The 19239-nt window shown below is 39.6% G+C and overlaps 1 protein-coding gene across 1 annotated transcript; it reads left to right on the top strand.

The window, feature by feature from the left end:
• Positions 1-13087: 13087 nt before the first annotated feature.
• On the top strand, positions 13088-13390 carry TCEAL7 (transcription elongation factor A like 7). The gene has a single exon (XM_004717652.1). It carries the CDS (start codon positions 13088-13090, stop codon positions 13388-13390), a length of 303 nt encoding a protein of 100 aa, XP_004717709.1.
• The last annotated feature ends 5849 nt before the right edge of the window (positions 13391-19239 follow it).

Genomic DNA, 19239 nt, shown 5'->3' with positions numbered 1-19239 from the left:
GCGGGAGGGGGGAGCGGGGAGGGAGGGGAAAAATGAGGACCTAATGTCGGGGGTTTACGTGGAGAGAAAATGTTTTGAGAAACGATGTACAAATGCGCTTTACACAATTGATGTGTGTATGGATTGGGATAACAGTTGTATGCGCCCCTAATAAAATGTTAAAAAAAAAAAAGCTAAGTAGATCCAAGTTTCTTAAAGTGGGAGCGCAGCAACACCTGCGGACAGACTTTCCTTTGCCTGCAGCATAAGCTGTCTGTGAGCTCTTTTCCTAGCCTCCGAGACAACCCTGCCAGCCAAATCTCTTACCTCACTGACCTTTTGGAGTTCTGAAGATGTAGTTAAATGATTTTATGCCAACTTGAAGATGTGTAAAAGTGTAGGGGTGGAATCCAATCTATCTATCTATCTGGTCAAAGCCTGATGAGGCCTCGTTCAGGGTGTGGTCTTCTTAAAAGTTGCGGGGAGGCAGGGGGTGACTGGGAACCTCCCCCTCTCTTTGCCCTTTGCCTTCCTACTTACTGGGATTCTGCCAGTGCCCTGTATGTTTCCACTGACCTTGGATACACACAACTTTGCACCCACTGGCCTCTGTTCTTCCTTCATTCTGGGCCATTGTATGTGGCTATGTGAGTCTGAAGAAGGACTTATGGCTAGTACTGAACTTATAGATGAGTTGGACTGGGCTGGGGTGCCTTCTTATGTAATTACTTTTTGATATAAAGCTCTTTCTTATATATAGATGAATGTCACTGAATTTTTCCCCCTAGAAAACTAAATCTAACACAGGTGGATAGCAGATGACATAGACAGCTTGGTGCACACATAATCAGTACCCTAACTTAATTTCCCCCCATTTTTCCTCCTTTCCTCTTTCTTTTCTTTTTTGTTCTCTGGGCCCACCCTGCCCTTGTGGCCCACCTTCCCCATGCAATAACACTACCAAAGAGAAGGAATTCCACCACCACCCTCCGCACCAAGGTGGTTTCATTTCTTACTTTATTTTTTTCAGGTTTGTACTTCTGTTGTATTATAATACATGTATTATTTTTTCTAGTTCTCTTCCACTTCCTCTTCTGGTGTCATCTTCCATGAGACCCCATCCTCCTGAGAATACCCATTTCCCCCAGAAAAGACTGGCAGGTCTGTAGTTTCTAGTTGTGTTAGTCTGGGTAGACTAGAGAAACAAATGCATAGAAACTCATATATGTATGAGAGAGTTTTATATAAATGGTAATTGTACATTAAGAAAGCATCCCAATCCAGTCCACAAAAAGTCCATAAGTTCGATATTAGCCCATATGTCCAATACCAATCTATGAATTCTTCTTCAGACTCACGAAGTACATGCAGTGATGCTGAATGCAGGAAGATCACAGGCCAGTGGGTGCAAAGTCAGTGGGGGAAGAAGCACTCAGCATTGGCAGGGGTCTCCATGTGGTTCCTCCAGTTCCCAGGGCTGCATCAGGGTAGGTTCACGTGGCTTCTCTTCAGGGATGTCTATAAGGAAGTCAGCCTTGTCAGTAGAGAGTCTCTAAGGGAGTGAGCAGAAAGAGAGAGAAGTGTCTCCCGCTTCCAAGGGAGAAAATACAGTAGTTCCCAGAATTCTCAGGAGGAGGTCATACCCACACAGAGGCCTCATAGGCTATGACCCAATTGACAGACTAAACTCCACTTCTTCACTCTTTATCTTCTCAAGTCCCAAATTGACACAAAATTATGTGACTATCACACCAGTACATCCACCTCTCCCCCCTGCCTCTGCCCACATTCACACTGGCATAGCAACAGGCGTTTCAGTACCCATACCAAGCCACACCTGAGTCTTTTGTCCCTTTAGTTTCTACTTTCCCTTGCACATCAATCCCTTATCTCTTTCTGTTCTCTCTCTTTTTCTTTGTGAAATATATATTCTTGGAATTTATTAATTCCAGTTATGTCTCTTAAATTACACTATCCCATTATTTTTACAAATCTACTGGCCTATCCAGATAGCCACTTACTTAATTACCATCATTACTTTTATTTTCTCTCTTCTCCCTCCCTTTACTCACTTACTCATTTCTCTACCCTTTTCTTAATTTCAACATTATGTTTTCCAGCTCCTATTAGACTTCTCTGAAGTCATTAGACTGAGCCAATGGCCTCAACATGACCCAGCAGTTCACACACCACTAAGATGCCCAGGAAGTACAGTAAACCCCCCAAATCAAGAAAAACAAAAACCAACAACGGAAAATCACCTAAACCCAATAGTACTCTGACGAAGAATCCCTACATTTTTTATTCTTAACAGTGTGTCTTGGAGAAGTTTCACTTCAATGAATATTAGATTTATTTGATGATACTTTTTTAATGGTTGCATACTATTCTGTTGTATGGATATTGCTAAGTTTATTGGTTTGTTGATGGACATTTCCCCTCTTCTATTTTTTACTATTCTAAAATAAGCTTGATATTTTAACAAAGTTAGTATAAAGATCAGGTACTCAATTTTATTTTTGCTGAAGAAATTTTAGAAATCACAGCAAGCCACCTTATTTTTCATTGTATTTATATTAGCTCCTTAGGTAACTTCTCCAACGTGTTAGATTTCACTTAATAATCACTGTATTTTATAGTCCCAACAACAATAGCGACTTCTTAGTGATCCACACCTATATCAAATTTGGATTTTCATATCCATACTTTCTAATGGTAAATACTTTTTCTTGCACTATCAATCTTTATTGATATATCTGTAAAGGTTTCCCCATTGCATGAGGCCCTTTAAATTAACTGTTATCTTCTTATTTAGTACTAGACTTTATTATTTCTGTTTCTACATCGAAATGTTCTTCTATTTGGTTTTCTTTTAAGAGTGGGGTGACTCCAGTAAGTCAACTTGGAATTTGGCTTGGATCTCTTGCTTTGAGGGTGCCCAATGAATGGTGGCCCAGAACTCCCATATATTTACTATTTTAATGTTTTGCTTTTTATGGTATATATTAGTCTGTGGATGAGTGTTATTGAAAGTTTTGCCTTATCACCAACCCTCATTGTTAGTGTAAATAGCACCCAGTCACTTAAGCTTTTAATCTGTACAAGTCAACAATTCAAGTATTGTGGTCCGAAAAGCCAGCCTATACCTGTATAATTTCCTTTTTCCACAGTGTTTTAAATTCTATGCCATTGGATAAGTTAATGATGCTATCAATAGAATTACCTTATGCCCCAGGGGATTGATTGATAATGTTCTCTAACATAAAATGATAATCAAGTCTCTAAAATATACCAGAAGTATATAGAAACCATGGATATATGAATGAATTGTGGGCTTGCAGTTAATCATAGCCCTAACCTAAGAACAGGTAGTTTTTATGACAAGTGCCTACTCAATACTCACAATATGAAGACTTCATTGAAGATATAGGTGCTATAGAAAAGTGTTGTGAAGAAGTCAGATAGTACCCGGCTTCAAGAAAGAATAGTGTCCAGGGTTTTGAAACATGTAGCCATCTAAATCAAGCATCAACTAAATTCACATGGAAAACACACATCAGCCTGTGTGATCCAAGGATTGTAAATAATAAAATCCAAATACAAAGGATGGACTGATATCAGAGTTTAAATTATGAACACCCAGTTTTCAGAAAGCTATAGATGACAGTGGAAGACCAAAATCCATTTGCAGAGTCCCCACATGGATTAAGCCTCTGGTGAATCCCCTCTCTCTCTATTTACATATCCTGGATTTTATATACAGGAAATCATCCAAAACAAAATCAAACTGACAGGGTCTACACACAAATGAAAGCTCTGATGATTTCCCTCTGACCATAGTTGAGGAATACGAATAGCCTGGTTACCAGATAGTGAGTATTTTACAGACGATTATAGTAGATTAAAATGGATTTGATCCCCTTTATGTCAATTAAAAAATTCTGTCAGATTAAAACAAAAGAAAAGGGAAGGGAACATGTGCATTAAGCCTCTGGTAAATCCCCTCAAAACATAGACCAGCAATGTAAATAGCTGTGTTATCCTACATAAGGAATTGGAAAGTGGAGTATGATAGATATAAGTAGGTTAAAATCTAACACCTTATCATTTGATCTCCATTTTGATCCATTTTCAAGTTTTTCTAGTTTTTAATATTTTCTTTCCAACTAGGATCTTCCTCTATTTTATTTTGTTAATTTTTTTTACTCTTTGTTTTGTATTTTTGGGTGCTTTCCTGCATAGGAAATCCAGGATGGGTGAATTTATAGAGGCAGTAGCGGGATTATGGTTCCTTGGGGGTACAGCAGGAGAAGAAATGGGGGGAAATGGGGAGCTAATAACAAGGAGTACAAGAAAAAAGAAAATGCTCTCAACATTTTTTACTGTGAATTGGATGGAGGTTTACATTTCAGATCGTCAACTTTTGTCTTCAACAATTAAAAACAGAACCCACCTCACTGCCCTGGACAATTCAGACTCCTGGTGACCCTACAGGCCGAATAGAACGGTCCCTGTGACTTTCTGAGACTGCAAAGCTTCACAGGAGTAGAAAGTCTCATCTTTCAATAATTTAATATCCTTATCAACTTACACCCCTCAACAATGTACCCTGCCCCTGCTCCTTTGATTCCTCTTCTCCCTCTTCAGGATTACTATCTTCCCCTTCACCAAGTTAAGCTTGTCAACCCTCAGTCGATTACTTCATCTTCCCACGCTTGCCTGCGCCCTCTTGGTGATCTCTAAAGTCTGTTTTCTTTGGTATGAACCTCTCAGTCTTTTAAAAAAAATATGTTTACAACAATGTTATCATACTATCTTGTGAATTATGATGTACCAAACGACCTTGATGTCCTGAGACTGTGGTCCTGAGCCCTGGTTCATTCCAGTTGGGTGTGGTGTACAGAACACGGAGACTTCAATCTGGCTTCTTGCATTTGTGGGGAATTGATCATTTCTATGGAATTACCATATCTCGTTGTTTTCATACTGATATTTCACATTTGAATTCAAGTCCACCGAGATTTTACACAGTTTCTTTGTATATTTATATCTCCTTTTCCTCAGACCCAAATCCTAGTTCTCAATGACATTTGGAATAAGATAATTAGAATATCACGTAATTATACATTTACTTTATCTCAAATATCACATAGAACAGACTCAAAGTAATAGGGTTACTGTAAAAATGGCATGAAAGGACAGCATCAAACTTCACATTCCTGTTTGATCTCTGTCCTGCAGGCAAGACACTGCTTTTTTTTTTTTAACACTGAAGACAAATGCCCAAAGGCTCAGTCTGAAGATGCTTAGTTCTAGTTCCATGGGTCTGCAGACCTAACTCTCCAGTTACTGTAAGTACTTTAGAGGCACTCTACCCGAAAAGCAAGCCTTTTGTTTTTAGAAGGCACTCAACTGTACTTGCTCCGGGCTGGGAAATCCAGCACTCTGTCTTGTACTCTGGTGGTGAAGGAGGAAGAGTTTTAGTTTAGGTGGCATTGAGTTCATGTTAATGGTGGTGGAATAAGTTGGAAAAATATATCAATAATGGTTGCATAACATGAGGAGCATTATCAATGGAACTGAATTATATATGTAGAAATTGTTGAGATGGAGAATGTTCTGTTGTGTATATATTTTGCCACAATTTAAAAAGTGACATGATTAATAAGGAAGAAGAAAATGTTCTTAGATTGCTTGTAATAATGATTGTACAACTCGTCCTGATACGATCGAAATAGAATTGGATGATATGGGGATGAAGTGCCAATAAGACTTTAAAAATAAAAAAATAAATTGTACATAATATGAAATAAATTAATTTAAATGTGTATCCAGTTGGTGGCATAACTACACAGAGAGCTATTCCAAGCGTCTTTAAGAGAGAGTATGTTGACTGTCCATTCCTGATAGGCCATAGGGTATATCCTAATGATGAAATAAATGCAATAAAATGTTTTCAGTAACTGAAGTGCGGTTAATTACATTATATGGCTCTTCCATCTGTATTCTTTGTAATTCCTAACAAAGGCTTGGCGGGACCATGCAAGATTCAGTGTGTTTTCCTTTCCTTGAGAATGGGTCTGGGTAAGAGCAGGTGAAAGAAGATGTTGATGGCGTTGTATGATTCAGTTGTGAGTGATTGTTAACATGGTTACTTATGATTCAATAAACTTGAAACTACAACATGAAGATTGGTCAATTTGGCCACCCTGTTGGGTTAAAAATGAGTGATCTTAGAATGAGGGAGGAGTTCACTACCATCAAGAAATAAGGGTCAGGAGAAGTGTGTATGTTTTGTACCCTGAGCTACCTGTGCATTCTCTCCATTTCCCTCCAACCTCCCCACTGTATCCCCAATAAGCCATTATACTAGTTAGAGTCTCCACATCCATCATACTGGAAAATATACCAAAAATAAACAAAAACTGAAAACAGCAAGTATATATTTCTTAAATAAGAAAGACCAACAGCAATATTAGAATAAACCAGCAGAAATAACCTCTGTTGAGAAAAAAATAAATAAAACAAAACAGAAACCAAGAAACTTTGAAAACTAGAACAAATCAAAACGGGTAAAAAACTTTCACTGCTATTAAGTCATTGGTGACTCATAGAGACCCGCTGTGGGTTTCAAGCCTGTAACTGTTTAACGGAGTAGAAAGCCCAGTCTGTCTCCCAAGGTTGTTTTGAATTGTCGACCATGCAGATCACAGCTCAACTCATAACCACTACACCACCAGGGATCCTGCAAAATGGGTCAAAAAGGAGCGTAAATGACCAGGGACCACATTTTAACCCAATCTCATCTGCCACAATTGAATTTCTAGTAATCTTTATCTGATAGCAAGGTTATTCTTACTTCTCAGAAGGGATCCACCAGCGGTTCAATCTATGTAGGGACCTTGCAAATGGATTTGGGACTCCATCTATCATCCATAGCCTCCTATAAATCCGGTGTTCATAATTTAAGCTCTGTTGTCATTCCCTCCTTCAGCTTTGGGTTTTATTATTTATCATCATGGGATCACACAAACTGCTGTGTTCTTCCAAATGAACTTAGTTGATGCCTCACTTGGGAGGCTTCTTGTTTAAATACAAGCCTTTAAGACTTCAGATGCTATTCTTTTTGATAGCCAGCCACCATCTGCTTTATTCACCACAATTTGTTGTCGTACCCAAATCTTCCATGATCTCTTCATGAAGGCAAGCGTTAAGCAGGGACATGTCATAAGAACTAATATTTCTTGGATTGGGGCTAGAATTATGTGCAAGCCCCAAATTCATTCACTTGTCTATTGATTTACTTTGCATAACTTTATTTACTTCTCTGGTTTACTTTAGAGGCCTCATTATCATCTTATGACAAAGAACAGTATCAATCATTCCCTGGGGGTATAAGGTAATTTTTTGGATAGTGTCATTAACTTATCCAATGGCATAGAATTTACCATGCTGTTGAGAAAAGGAAATTATGAAAGCATAGACAGACTCGGAACCGCATTCCATGAGTTGCTGATTTGTTCAGATTAAATTCTGAAATAATTGAGCACAGGGATTGATGATAGTGGAAAATTTCCAGTAATATTTGTTCACAGAGACAGAACCTTGCTTATCAGATTAATATATGTTTTAGTAAAGCAAAGAAGGGGTTAAAAGAGTAGCTATATGGTGGTTCTGGGCCACCTTTCATTAGGCACCAACAAAGCAAGGGATCCAAATCAAGGTCCAGCAACCGTCAATTCCACAACCTTGGGGCGGCAGTCATCTGCTTCTTCTCACTCCTGGGAGTTTCTGTCTGAAGGCTGAGGGCTACAGGTAAGGTTGTGGTAAAGCCCAGTCTATTCAGTGGGGTTTCCACACTGAGTCCTTCTGGTATGGCCCAAGAAGGATGCCATGCTCCCTGAAAGGACAGTGTCTAATGTCACCACAGTTCCTAGCACACGGCCTGAAGGCTGGATAGAAACTAGGTCAAAAGTGTCTCACTAGGAACCTAGTATTGAGCTTCTGAAACCTAGATGCTCCCCTCTCCCATCTTGACTTGAGTTTCCAGTAAGGTTCCCTTCTCTCTCCTGTGAGAGTGTCTGCTGATTTGGTGTGATCTTATCTCAATTATGTACGGCATCAATGCTGTGTGGATGTTTTTCTTCCTTTCTCGAAGGAATGACCCAGCTGAGGTTAGGTCTCCTCTTTCGAAGTGGCTCTTAAGATGTGCATATCAGCGGGGTGAGGTATGGTTCATGGATGCCAACCAGGTTCTCTACCCCTCTGTTTGGGAGACCAGATCAGAAATGTATGTAGCCTGAGAGCAGAAACCTGCCTATGTCTTAGTGTTTTTCCTTACGGTAGTGGGCTCATAGAGTATTTGTCTTTTTGTGATTGACTAACTTCACCCAGCATTATGGTTTCCAGGTCCCTTCATGCCATGCGGTGTTTTCGTGTTTATGTCCCTGTTTTTTAGGGATGCATAGTGTTCCATTGTGTGTATGTGTCATAGTTCCTTTATCCATTCTTCCAATGCTGGGCATTTGGGCTGCTTTCTGTTTCTTGCTATTGTGAACTGTGCTGCAACAAACCTGGGAAAGCATATGTGCATTCATGTTGTGTCTCTTATTTCTTTGGGGTATATGCCCAATAACAGTATTTCTGGATCACATGACATTCCCATTCCCAGTTGTTTTAGGTGGCACCATATTGCTTTCCATAGTGGTTGTATGTATTTATAAGTCTACTAGCAGTATATACATGTTTCCTTTTGTTCATATTCTTGCCAGCATTTGTTTACTTTTCTCTTTTTAAAGTTGGGGTATTATTGTGGGTGTAAGGCGGTATCTCATTGTAATTTTCATTTGCATCTCCCGGATGACTAGCTCGTGAGCATTTTCCCATGTGTTTGTTAGCCATCTGAATGTCATTTTTAGTGCACCGAGCATTTCATTTTCCTACTTTTTAATTGGGTCACTTTTCATTTTCTCATTGAGGTGTTGTGGAGTTCTGTAGATTTTGTTAATTTGTGGCATTGTTAAAACATTTTTGACCAATCTGTGGGCTCTCCTTTTAGTCTTTTGATGTGCATAAATGATTTATTTTTATCAAGTCCCAGGCATCAATTGCGGTTTCCATTGTGTGTTCTTCCTATATTATACTTGGTAGTCTATGTATGCCCTGCAATAGGGCCCTTAAGTTTGTTTCCATTTTCTCATTGGTGATCCTGATAACTCTAGGGTTTATATTTAGGTCTTTAATCCATATTAAGTTTGTTTTGTGCATGAGGAGAGATATGGGTCCTGTTTCACTCTTCTGTATATAGAGATCCAATTTATCTAACACCATTTTTTGAAGAGGCTGTCTTTATCCCATTTGAAAGTTTTAAGTCCTTTATCGAAGATCAGTTACCTGTAGGTGGGTACATTTACTTCTGGGTTTTCTGTTCTGTTCCATTGGTCTATGTATCTTTCATTGTACCGGTACCAGGCTGGTTTGACTACTGTGGCTATGTAGTGTTTAGGTGTTTAGGTCAGGTAGTACTTGACTTTTCTTTTTAAGAAGTTATTTGCTTATCCTGGGTCTCTTCCTCTCCATATAAAGTTGGTAATTAGTGAAGATGCTGGTAGAATTCTTTGATTTATTCAACACTAGTTTTTGTGGGTGAATGAATTTGAATAATTGTTTTATTCAGTGGATTTCCCAGTATGCAGATAGATATTATACTGTCATAAACAGCATTGTACTTCAAGATAAATCTTGAAATGTCCTTTTCTCCCTTTCTTTTTTGGTGATGAAGGCAATGCCACATCTCTTGATTGTTTCATTCCCAAAATAGTAAACCATAGGATTTTCTGATTAAAAATGTCCAACATAAGCCCATTTCAGCTCACAAATGCCTAAGCTATTGACCCTTATGTGTTCCATTTCAGTTTTTGACAACTTTCAATTTTCCTAGATTCCTACTTTGTACGTTCCAAGCTTTAATTATTAATTGATGTTTGCAGCTGTTTCTTTTAACTTGAGTAATGCCTCATCAGCAAATGAAGGTCCCAAAGACTTTACTCCAAGCAATTCATGATGGTTGAGAAGGCAGCTCTTCCTCAGTCATATTTTGAGCACTTTCTGACCGTAGGGGCTCATCTGCTGGCACTCTCTCTGACAAGGTTCTGCTTCTATTCATTAGATTTCCATCATCTGACCATGTTTCACTGCCATTCTCAAGGTGTTTAGTGATTGATTTTTTCATACTAATCTCCCATTTCTCATATTCCGTTAGTCTTAAAGCTCTGTTAAAAGCTGGTCACTCTGCTTGTATTAGAAACTTCAGTGACATAATTTCCAGCATCACAGAAGCACACAAACCACCAGAGTATGACAAACTGACAAACAAATGGTGTAAATAATTGAAAATAATTCAGAAAAAAATCCCAGGGAAGTCCAAAAAGCAAAAGTTGAATTTTCAGCATGTTAAATACTATGCTTGAAACCATTCAAAAGTATTGATGTGTAGGCCTACCCTGCTTTAGCCTCCCACCATTTCACTGATATTTCTGTGAGCACTGTTAGCTTCATGACTCATTTGTTCCATACCTGTATTGTGTGCACTCTTTGTTACTGCTAAAAAATGGCTTCTAAAAAGCAATTAAGTGATCAAAGCAATCCTTCAAAGGCGAAGAGGGAGGGTAATGTGTTACATATGTCACATTTATATTGTATTTGGTATTATAAGAAATCATCTCTAGATTCTATTCCTGAATCACCACTACCCTCTGAATAAGACCCACAAAGTAAAAACCAAGCCATTTGCCATGGTGTCCATTCCAACTGTATTTCACAGTTGACTTCATTCTTTAGTTTTCAATGGTTGTGATCTTTTGGAAGTAGGTCAACAGACCTTTTTCTGAAGTGCCTCTCCATGGATTCAATCTCTCAGCCTTTAGGTTAGTAGGCCAGTGCTTGACCATTTGTATCACCCAGGGATCCCAAATAAGGCCCGGGGACATGTAAATAAGGTGGAAATATCTTGGAAAATGAAAATTTTTGATTGGATTCTGATTGAAGGTGCTGAGAAAATGGTGGATGCTTTTGGGGGCAAATCTTGAAGGGAGTATATGGAGTATGGGAATGGTTAAAAATGGGAAAGAAGGGACATGATACTAAAATGGAACTGTGACATTTCATTAGTTGATATATGAAATTCTAAGAACAAGGTATGTGGGATTAGGGCCTCATGGTTTCCCTAATGGAAGGGCCCTGGATGCCCAGGAGGTTCTCACAAGGGGAAACTCCAATTGCCCTGTGCAATTTTTAAAAACTGTGTCTGCCTGGAGGTCTATATTTATATTTATGACACAGTATCAGAAACAGGTGGCTAGATCTCTTTTCCTTTTCCCTTGAAACCTTTTGCAAATGTACATACATTTATCACAATTTGTTCATTAAAAGGATATGCTACCTTTATAGGACATTAGAACTGAATAGGATATTATCAGGGGAAAACCGATTCCAAACAACCTCAAACTTAAGTCATTGCTTCACTTCTTAACTGACCCACTGCCCCCAAATGTGTTTCAATTGATTGGACTGCAAAGGAAATAGGATGGTTATTTGTGGCTGGTGGAAAGGTTGGGTGAAAGGAAGACTACCACCTAGAAAAGAAAAAATAATCCTTCCTCTCAACACAACACTAAAAATGTAGCAATGATTAATATGTCTATGGAAAGATGCAGCTCCTCCCTGGTAATGAGAGAAAGGCAAATTCCAGCCACCAAGAGAAGGGGCCACTTTTGACCTCTGGAATTAGCAAAGACGAAAGTGAGTGACAGGGCCTGGTGTGGTCTTGGGTGGGGGTGGTGTGGGCTTGATAAGCCATTCCACTCCTGCAGTACTGCTGGTGGGTGGAGACAGTGGTGACTAGAGTTGGAGGATGACATAATCTTCACGTGATCAGGAGCTGACAGGAGCAGAAGTCTTTAAATTCCCAGGCTTCTTTCTCCTCCCAGTACCAGCTTCTTACTGCCCTGTAGGCGCTTGCTTGTGGTCAAGGGAAGGAAGAGGTAAATTCCTTACATCCCAGCAAGTTGGTTTGAGGGAACCTCTGGCATCTCTGGGGTGGTAGTGCCTGAATCTAGTGATTGGAATCGGACCTATGCTAATTGACTTTCTTTCCTAAAATACCTGAAATAACGGTATGTTTCCAGGTGAGAGAGGCCATGGAGGACAGATAGGGAGACAGGTCTTCTGAGAGACACCCAGAGATTTAGTGAAAGTTTAGAAATAAGAGGCTTCTCTTAAGCTAGGAAGTGTTCTCCTTTGAACTCTTTTTCTTTCTCTAACTTGGAGGAAATAGTCGGCCTGGGCTGTAGAATGGGTAACAGCTAGAATACTGGGATGAGAACAATATACATTTAGATATAATTTGAAAATAATTCCCTTCACCTACATCCAGCCTGCTGGGGAGAGGGGAGGGGGAAATGATTTCAGGCACGATGGTGAGGAGAATCCCATATTCAAGAAAATGACCCATGTCTTGCTTTAGGGGCTAGTAGCTCCACAGAGATTTCCCTCCTTGTACCCTCTTCCTTTCTGTCTGCAGGTGCAAGGCCCTGTTATTCCCAGGCCATCAAAAAGCGGAAACTACCCCAAATCAGGTCAGTGTGAGGGAGGGCCTCACCCAGGATCTCTGAGGGTCGGAGCTGGGAAGGGTGAAAGCTAATTAAAATTTGCATCTTACAAGCCACCTCCCCATCTGTTCTGGGGAAGAAGCCTTTAACCTTGTCTCCTAGGAAATGGTGGGTTACCCTGATAGGGATGGGACAGGGTGGGTGGTGGAGAGGTGGTAGCGGGGGTGGGGTAAGGGGTTGGGGTGTCGTGAGGGGAGTGGGGCTGGAAATGCAGGGGCCGGGAGGTTGGGAGTGGAGGAGTAGAAGGGGGCGGCAGGGAAGAACGGCGCAGAGAGAGAGGCAGTATCTGTAACTTCAAAGGCAGGACCTATAGGGCGGGGCCGGAGATGAGGTGAACCGGGCCTCCAATAGAAACGGACAAGTCTGAATCCAGAGAAGCAAGCAAGCATTCAATCTCTGTGTTTTCTTCTCTGAGTTAAGCAGGAAGCAACCATAACATCATGCAAAAACCCTGCAAAGAAAATGAAGGAAAGCCCCAGTGCAGCGCGCCAAAGAGAGAGGAAGAGCGCCCTCATGGAGACTTGGAACGCCCGCAAACAGAAGGGAATTTCAGGCAAAGACTGCTCCAGTCGCTCGAGGAATTTAAAGAGGACATAGACTATCGGCATTTTACGGATGAAGAAATGGCAAAAGAAGGAGATGAGATGGAGAGGTGTTTAGAAGAGATACGGGGTTTGAGAAAGAAATTCAGGGCCCTGCATTCTAACCATAGGCATGCTGGGGATCGTCCTCCTCCCATTTAATCCATTTGTTTTTGCCCTGAGTTCAACTATTTCCTATTATTAATATTGCCACCACTGCTTTCTCTTTTTTGGTCTGCATTTTCTTGCTAAATGTTTGCAACTGTTTTACTCCAATCCATTTCTGTTATTTTGTTTTACCTATGACTTGCAATCAGCTTTTCATTTTTGACTCAATTTCAGGCCATTGAATGAAGGACTTTCATTCATTTAAGGGGGGGATGTGCCTTGTATATTGCAAAGTAAAAGTAACAACTTACAAAACATTATATGTGTATACATATGTATGGATACTTATGTAATACCGTAACAGAGCTACGTTTTCATATGACATAATGCAAAGGAAACTGTCTAGAGTTTTATACACCAAAAGGTTAACAGAGAATCTTTGTGTGGTTTGTAATTTTAATTTCTTCTTTTTGCCTATTTGCATCTTCTCATTTTAAGAATAAAGACGAATGTGTGTACGTATATTACTTAACATAAAACAGAAAAGAAAAAAGCAGACAATGAAAATAATTTGTTAATCACCTGTGCAGTGAAACAGTAAACTGTTACTAACAGAACTACAACCCTCACCCCCCACCCCAAGAGATGTAACTGTCCAATTAGCTCTGCATGTCGTAGGCAAAAGGAATAAAACTGGTAATTATTACAGAGACTTTCATTTAGATTCTGTTTTCATGGGAAAAATAGATACCTCACAGGGCTGCTGAGGAAAAGAAAAGAAACTCTGACCTGTGCTTGGTGGCCTGCTATTCCTACCAGTGCATAGAGGGTCCTCACCCACTGTATTTGAGCGAGTGCCCTGGTCCTTTCCTCTCTGCTGGTCACCACCACTGCTGATGCCAAAATTTGATGGAATTTTCTGTAGTCCCTGGTACTCTGAACCTCATCCTGTCTTTGTTTTATAGTCATCCAACACAGGTGGTTACTACTCTTGGGCCCTGATGTCTTACAGTTCAAAATTACCCTCTCAGTTTTCAATCATAGGACCTGCCCTCTATAGAAAAAAGATGTGATAAGTTCACCTGGAAGGTGGACAAGGTTTCAAGTTTGAGCGACAAGATTGAGTTGCTCTCATGTTGTTGTGTGCCTCTGAACTGATGCTGATACATAGTAACCCTATAGGACAAAGTATAACTTACTCATAAGGTTTCCTGGGCTGTCGTTTTTATGTATGGGAGCAGATCACCAAGCCTTTATACCACAGAGCAGCTGGTGAGTTCAAATCATCAACCTTCCACTTACCAGCTGAGTGCTTGACCATTATACCACCAGGGCTCCTTAGTTGGTGCTATAATTCCCGGGTTTTGATTGCCTTCTTTTGAGAGAGGATCACTTCCTGAGGATTCCTGACAAGTCTGCCTTCTCTGGTTCAGAAGCCTCTTGGGGAACTTGTGGAAATCGCTCAAGGTGATGCAGGGAACAGACCCAAACGGAACAGTCCTCTTTTCCACCTCCTCTGTTCTCCGTTGTTAGATGCCATAGAGTCCGTTCCTATTCACAACGACCCTTTGTCCAACAGAACAAACTCCTCCCAGTCCCGGGCCATCCTCACGATTGTTCTTAAGTTTGAGCTCAATGGTGCAGCCATTGTGTCAACCCATCTTGTTGAAGGTCTCCCTCTGTTTTGCTGCCCTTCTATTTTATCGAGCATGGTGTCTGTTTCCAAGGACAAATCTCTCTCGATAACTTGTCAAAAGTACTTGAGACAAAGTCCTTCCATCTTAGCGTCTAAGGAACATCCTGGCTTTACTTCTTCCAAGACAGATGTGTTTGTTCTTGGGCAGTGCATTGTGCTTTCAATAATTGTCACCAGCACCATAAATCAAATGCATGAAGTCTTTGATTTTCTTTATTCAATGTCTGACTTTCACATACATATGAGGTGATTAAAAATACCATGGCTTAGACCAGGTGTACCTTAATCCTCAAAGTCCCATCCTTGCTTGTGAACACTTTAAAGAGGTCTTGTGCAGCAGATTTACTCAATGCAATGCATTATTAGATCTCTTCGCTTCTGCTCCCATGATCATTGATTGTTGATCCAAGCAAGACGCAATCCTTGACGTCTTCAAGCTCTTCTTCGCCTCTCATGATGTTACCTATCGGTCCAGTTGTGAATATTTTTGTTTTCTTTACATTAAATTGTAGTTTATATAGAAGGCTGAAGTCCTTGATCTTCAACAGCAAGTGTTTCAAGTCCTCCTCAGCAAGCAAGGCGGGGTCATCTGCACATCACAGGTTGTTAATAAGCCTTCCCCCAATCTTCATAGAATCCAGATTCTCTGATTATTTGCTCAGCATACAGATTGGATGACTATGGTGAGAGGATACAACCCTGATGCACACATTTTTAAATTTTAAACCAACCATGTAGTATTCTCTTGCTCAGGCTAAGTTCTATAGAGACACAAAATTAGTAAAATGTGCACATATGTATAAAACAGGGGCCTTCAGAAAGTTAATGAAATAATCCTATAATCATGGTGATCTATGACTAGATGCTTGGATAGACACTTTAAGCTGGAAGAGCTGTGAGCGGGGTGGTGGGAGTATACTCATGAACATTTGACAGAGGGGATTTTTATGTGTATTTGTCCTTGCTCCAAATATATTCCTGGATAGGGTAGAACATCAAGGAGCAAAGGTAATGTTCATTAGTGGTTACCAGGGGTGGTTTGTAGGGGAGAGGAGCACGAACTCCACAGAGAGTAAATACTTCTTACTTTTGGTGATGGGAAAGGCAACACCAAACGAGAGTGAAACATGCACAGCTTGACAAAGGTAGATGATCACTAAGATGTACACAAGAGAAAAGGATTCTTTGGTAATTTATATGGCATATATAATTTTGAAGGAACCACAAGCAACAACAACCAAAACTATATATGCAGGTATATAGGTAGGTGTATAGATATATGAAAGGGCTTTAAAAATGTGTGAAAATATGTGGATCAAGCCTCTAGTGAATCCCCTCTGGCCATGAGTGAGGGATGTGAATAGCCGTGTGATCAGACAGAAAACATGGTAAATTCAATTATGGGAGACGTAGTTAGGTTAAAAATAATATCTTATCATTGGATCTCCCTTTTGACCCATTCTCAAGTTATTTCAATTTTAAAAAATGGAAGGGGAAAGATGTATGGATTGAGTTTCTGGTGAATCCCCCCAGATTATAGTCCAGGGATGTGAATAACCTTATATCATGCAGAATGTATTGGAAAGTGAATTATTGCAGCTGCAGTTAGCTTAAAAGTTGGTACCTTATCATTTGATCTCCCCTTTGACACATTTTAAACTTGCTCTCGTTTTTAATATTTTCTGCTCTCTTTTTGATTGAGGTTTTTGTCTCTTATGGGTGTTAACCTCTTGATTTTTTCCCGAATGTCTTTTTCCCTGTACATGTAAGCCAGGATATAATAACTGGATTCTTTGAGGGTGTGGCAAAAAGGAGCCTGAGTGGTGCAGTGGCTATGTGTTGGCTTGCAGTCTGAAAAGTTGGCAATTGAAAACCACCAGCCACTCTGTGGGAGAAAGAGTTTTCTCCTTCCATGAAGAGTTATAGTCTTTGAAACTCACAGGGGCAGTTCTACCTTGTCCTATAGGGTAACTGTGGGTCATCATGGACTAGATGACAGTGAGTGAGTGAGTGAAAAGGTCAGCGAGTGAGTGAGGGTACGGCAGGGGAGGTTGAGGGGAAATTGGGATCTAGAAACAATGACTACAAGATGAAAGGAAATGTTCTAAAATTGATTGTGGTGATGATTGTACAATTCTTAAGATGACTGAACCAAACCATTGAATTGTCTGATTTGTGAACTATATGCCAATATGATTGATAAATTAAAAAAATTTAAAAAAGATGATGGAGGGGGTGAGGGGAGACGTCGTACAGGGCAAGATATGACAAAATAACAATTTATAAACTATCAAGGGCTCATGAGGGAGGGGGGAGCGGGGAGGGAGGGGAAAAATTAGGACCTAATGTCGGGGGTCTAAGTGGAGAGAAAATGTTTTGAGAATGAAGTATAAATGCGCTTTACACAATTGATGTGTGTACGGATTGTGATAAGAGTTGTATGAGCCCCTAATAAAATGTTAAAAAAAAAAAAGATGATGGAAGCTGGAAAAAAAGTCTTAACCTAAAAAAAAATTTTGTGGAAAAACGAAATGAAAATATAAAGGGATTTTCCCATGAATTTTTGAAGCCTCCTTAGATATATGAGAGGAAACCTGGTCATGTAGTGAATTATATGGTGGGATGCTAACTGCAAGGTTAGCAATTCAAAACCACCAGTCACTCTGTGGGAGAACGATGAGGCTTTCTACTCCTGTAAAGATTTACAGTCTTGGAAACCCACCACAACCGTTCCACTCTGTCCTATAGGGTCTTTAAAGTCAATCGATTAGACAAGAATGAATGGAGTATGTAAGTGATTGTATGAGTATATTTGTGAAATATAGGTGTATTCATAGGTATACGCAGGTCTGTGACTGTATGTATATATAGTCATATATATGATAAAGTACTTAAGGGCCACAATTATGGATGATTATTAGAAAATCAAATACTTCCCAGCATTGGTCTTCTGGATTTGAAGGCTCAGGACCATAGTCTCATGGGATATAGTCACCAATTGGTATGTGTATGCTCTACATGTTCATGTTCTACATGAACATAAGTTCTACACTATAATATGTTCTACACTATTCATAGATGAATAGTGTCTGGTGTCTCAAAGGTTTTCAAATGGCAATCTAAGATACAACTATTGGTCTCTACATGTCTAGAGCAAAAGAGAAATAAGGAAACCAAATACCCAAAGAAGAAATTAGACTACAGGAATAATATGGAATAAAGCTTGCTACCTGAACCATGAATGTATCTACCCAGAGATCAGAGGAAACACATGATACCTGGTTACCATTGTCAAATGTTCTGATCAGAGGCACAGTAGATGGATATGATAGAGTGAAATAGGGGACAGGAAAGGTAGAACAGAACTAAAAATCTTAAGTCCAGAGTTAGTGAGCAGGTCATTTGAAGCTATTACTCTGGCATATTCTATAAAGCTTGAACTGAAACTTGCACTTGACATCACCTTTTAGTTAAATAATAAATTGACTCACAAAATCATGAAAATCACCTATGAGTACTGTGCTCATTTAAAGAAATCATTTAGATGAGACCAAATCATCAACAATTACTTTAGAACAGAGATAAGTCTATAAGAAAGGTGCAGGGAAACTAGATTAATAAAAATGGAACAACCAGAATAGAAATGAGTATGTACATACATAGTGAAGAATGTAACCAATGTAACTATATAACCTGTGTAGAAATTGTTGAGTGGAGACCTAAACTCCTGTGTAAACCTTCATTGAAAACATAGTAAAATATTATTTAGAAAAAAATTTGGATAACCTTGTGGTGGTGATTAGCCTCTTAAGCAAGACAGGGAATCCTGTTAAAAAAGTTACAACAAGAAGTTACAAAAAGAAAGTTATAGGAGTACAAAGGACAGACTCTGGGGCCAGAGCATGGTACCCCATCGGTCCTGACTGAAGGACACACCTAGAGATAAAAAATCAGACATTGATCTATTTATAGGTTTTTATTTCTGTTTAAATTTTTTTTCTTTTAATTAATTTATTCTTCTATGGGTAATTAGTTTCCTTTTTCAGTTGCCATCGCTGTGTTCTCACTGATCGCCTATCTTGTTATGGCTTGGTTTTTGATGCATATTATTATCTCTACAGATCTATCTAGATAAGATAGACTGGATGAATAGGTTGGAGTTGGAAACAACCTAAATTCCCATCAACTGATGATTGGATTAAAAAAC

This window comes from Echinops telfairi, unplaced genomic scaffold, assembly GCF_000313985.2.
Source record: "Echinops telfairi isolate 266 unplaced genomic scaffold, ASM31398v2 ScPeMD7_44;HRSCAF=162, whole genome shotgun sequence".
Classification (NCBI taxonomy): Eukaryota; Metazoa; Chordata; class Mammalia; order Afrosoricida; family Tenrecidae; genus Echinops; species Echinops telfairi.
Note: the sequence above shows the minus strand (reverse complement) of the source record. Positions and strands in the feature narration are given on the sequence as shown.

Bases quoted from the DNA above. Each gene is read 5' to 3' on its own strand.
- TCEAL7 (XM_004717652.1), top strand. From the start codon at position 13,088: ATGCAAAAACCCTGCAAAGAAAATGAAGGAAAGCCCCAGTGCAGCGCG.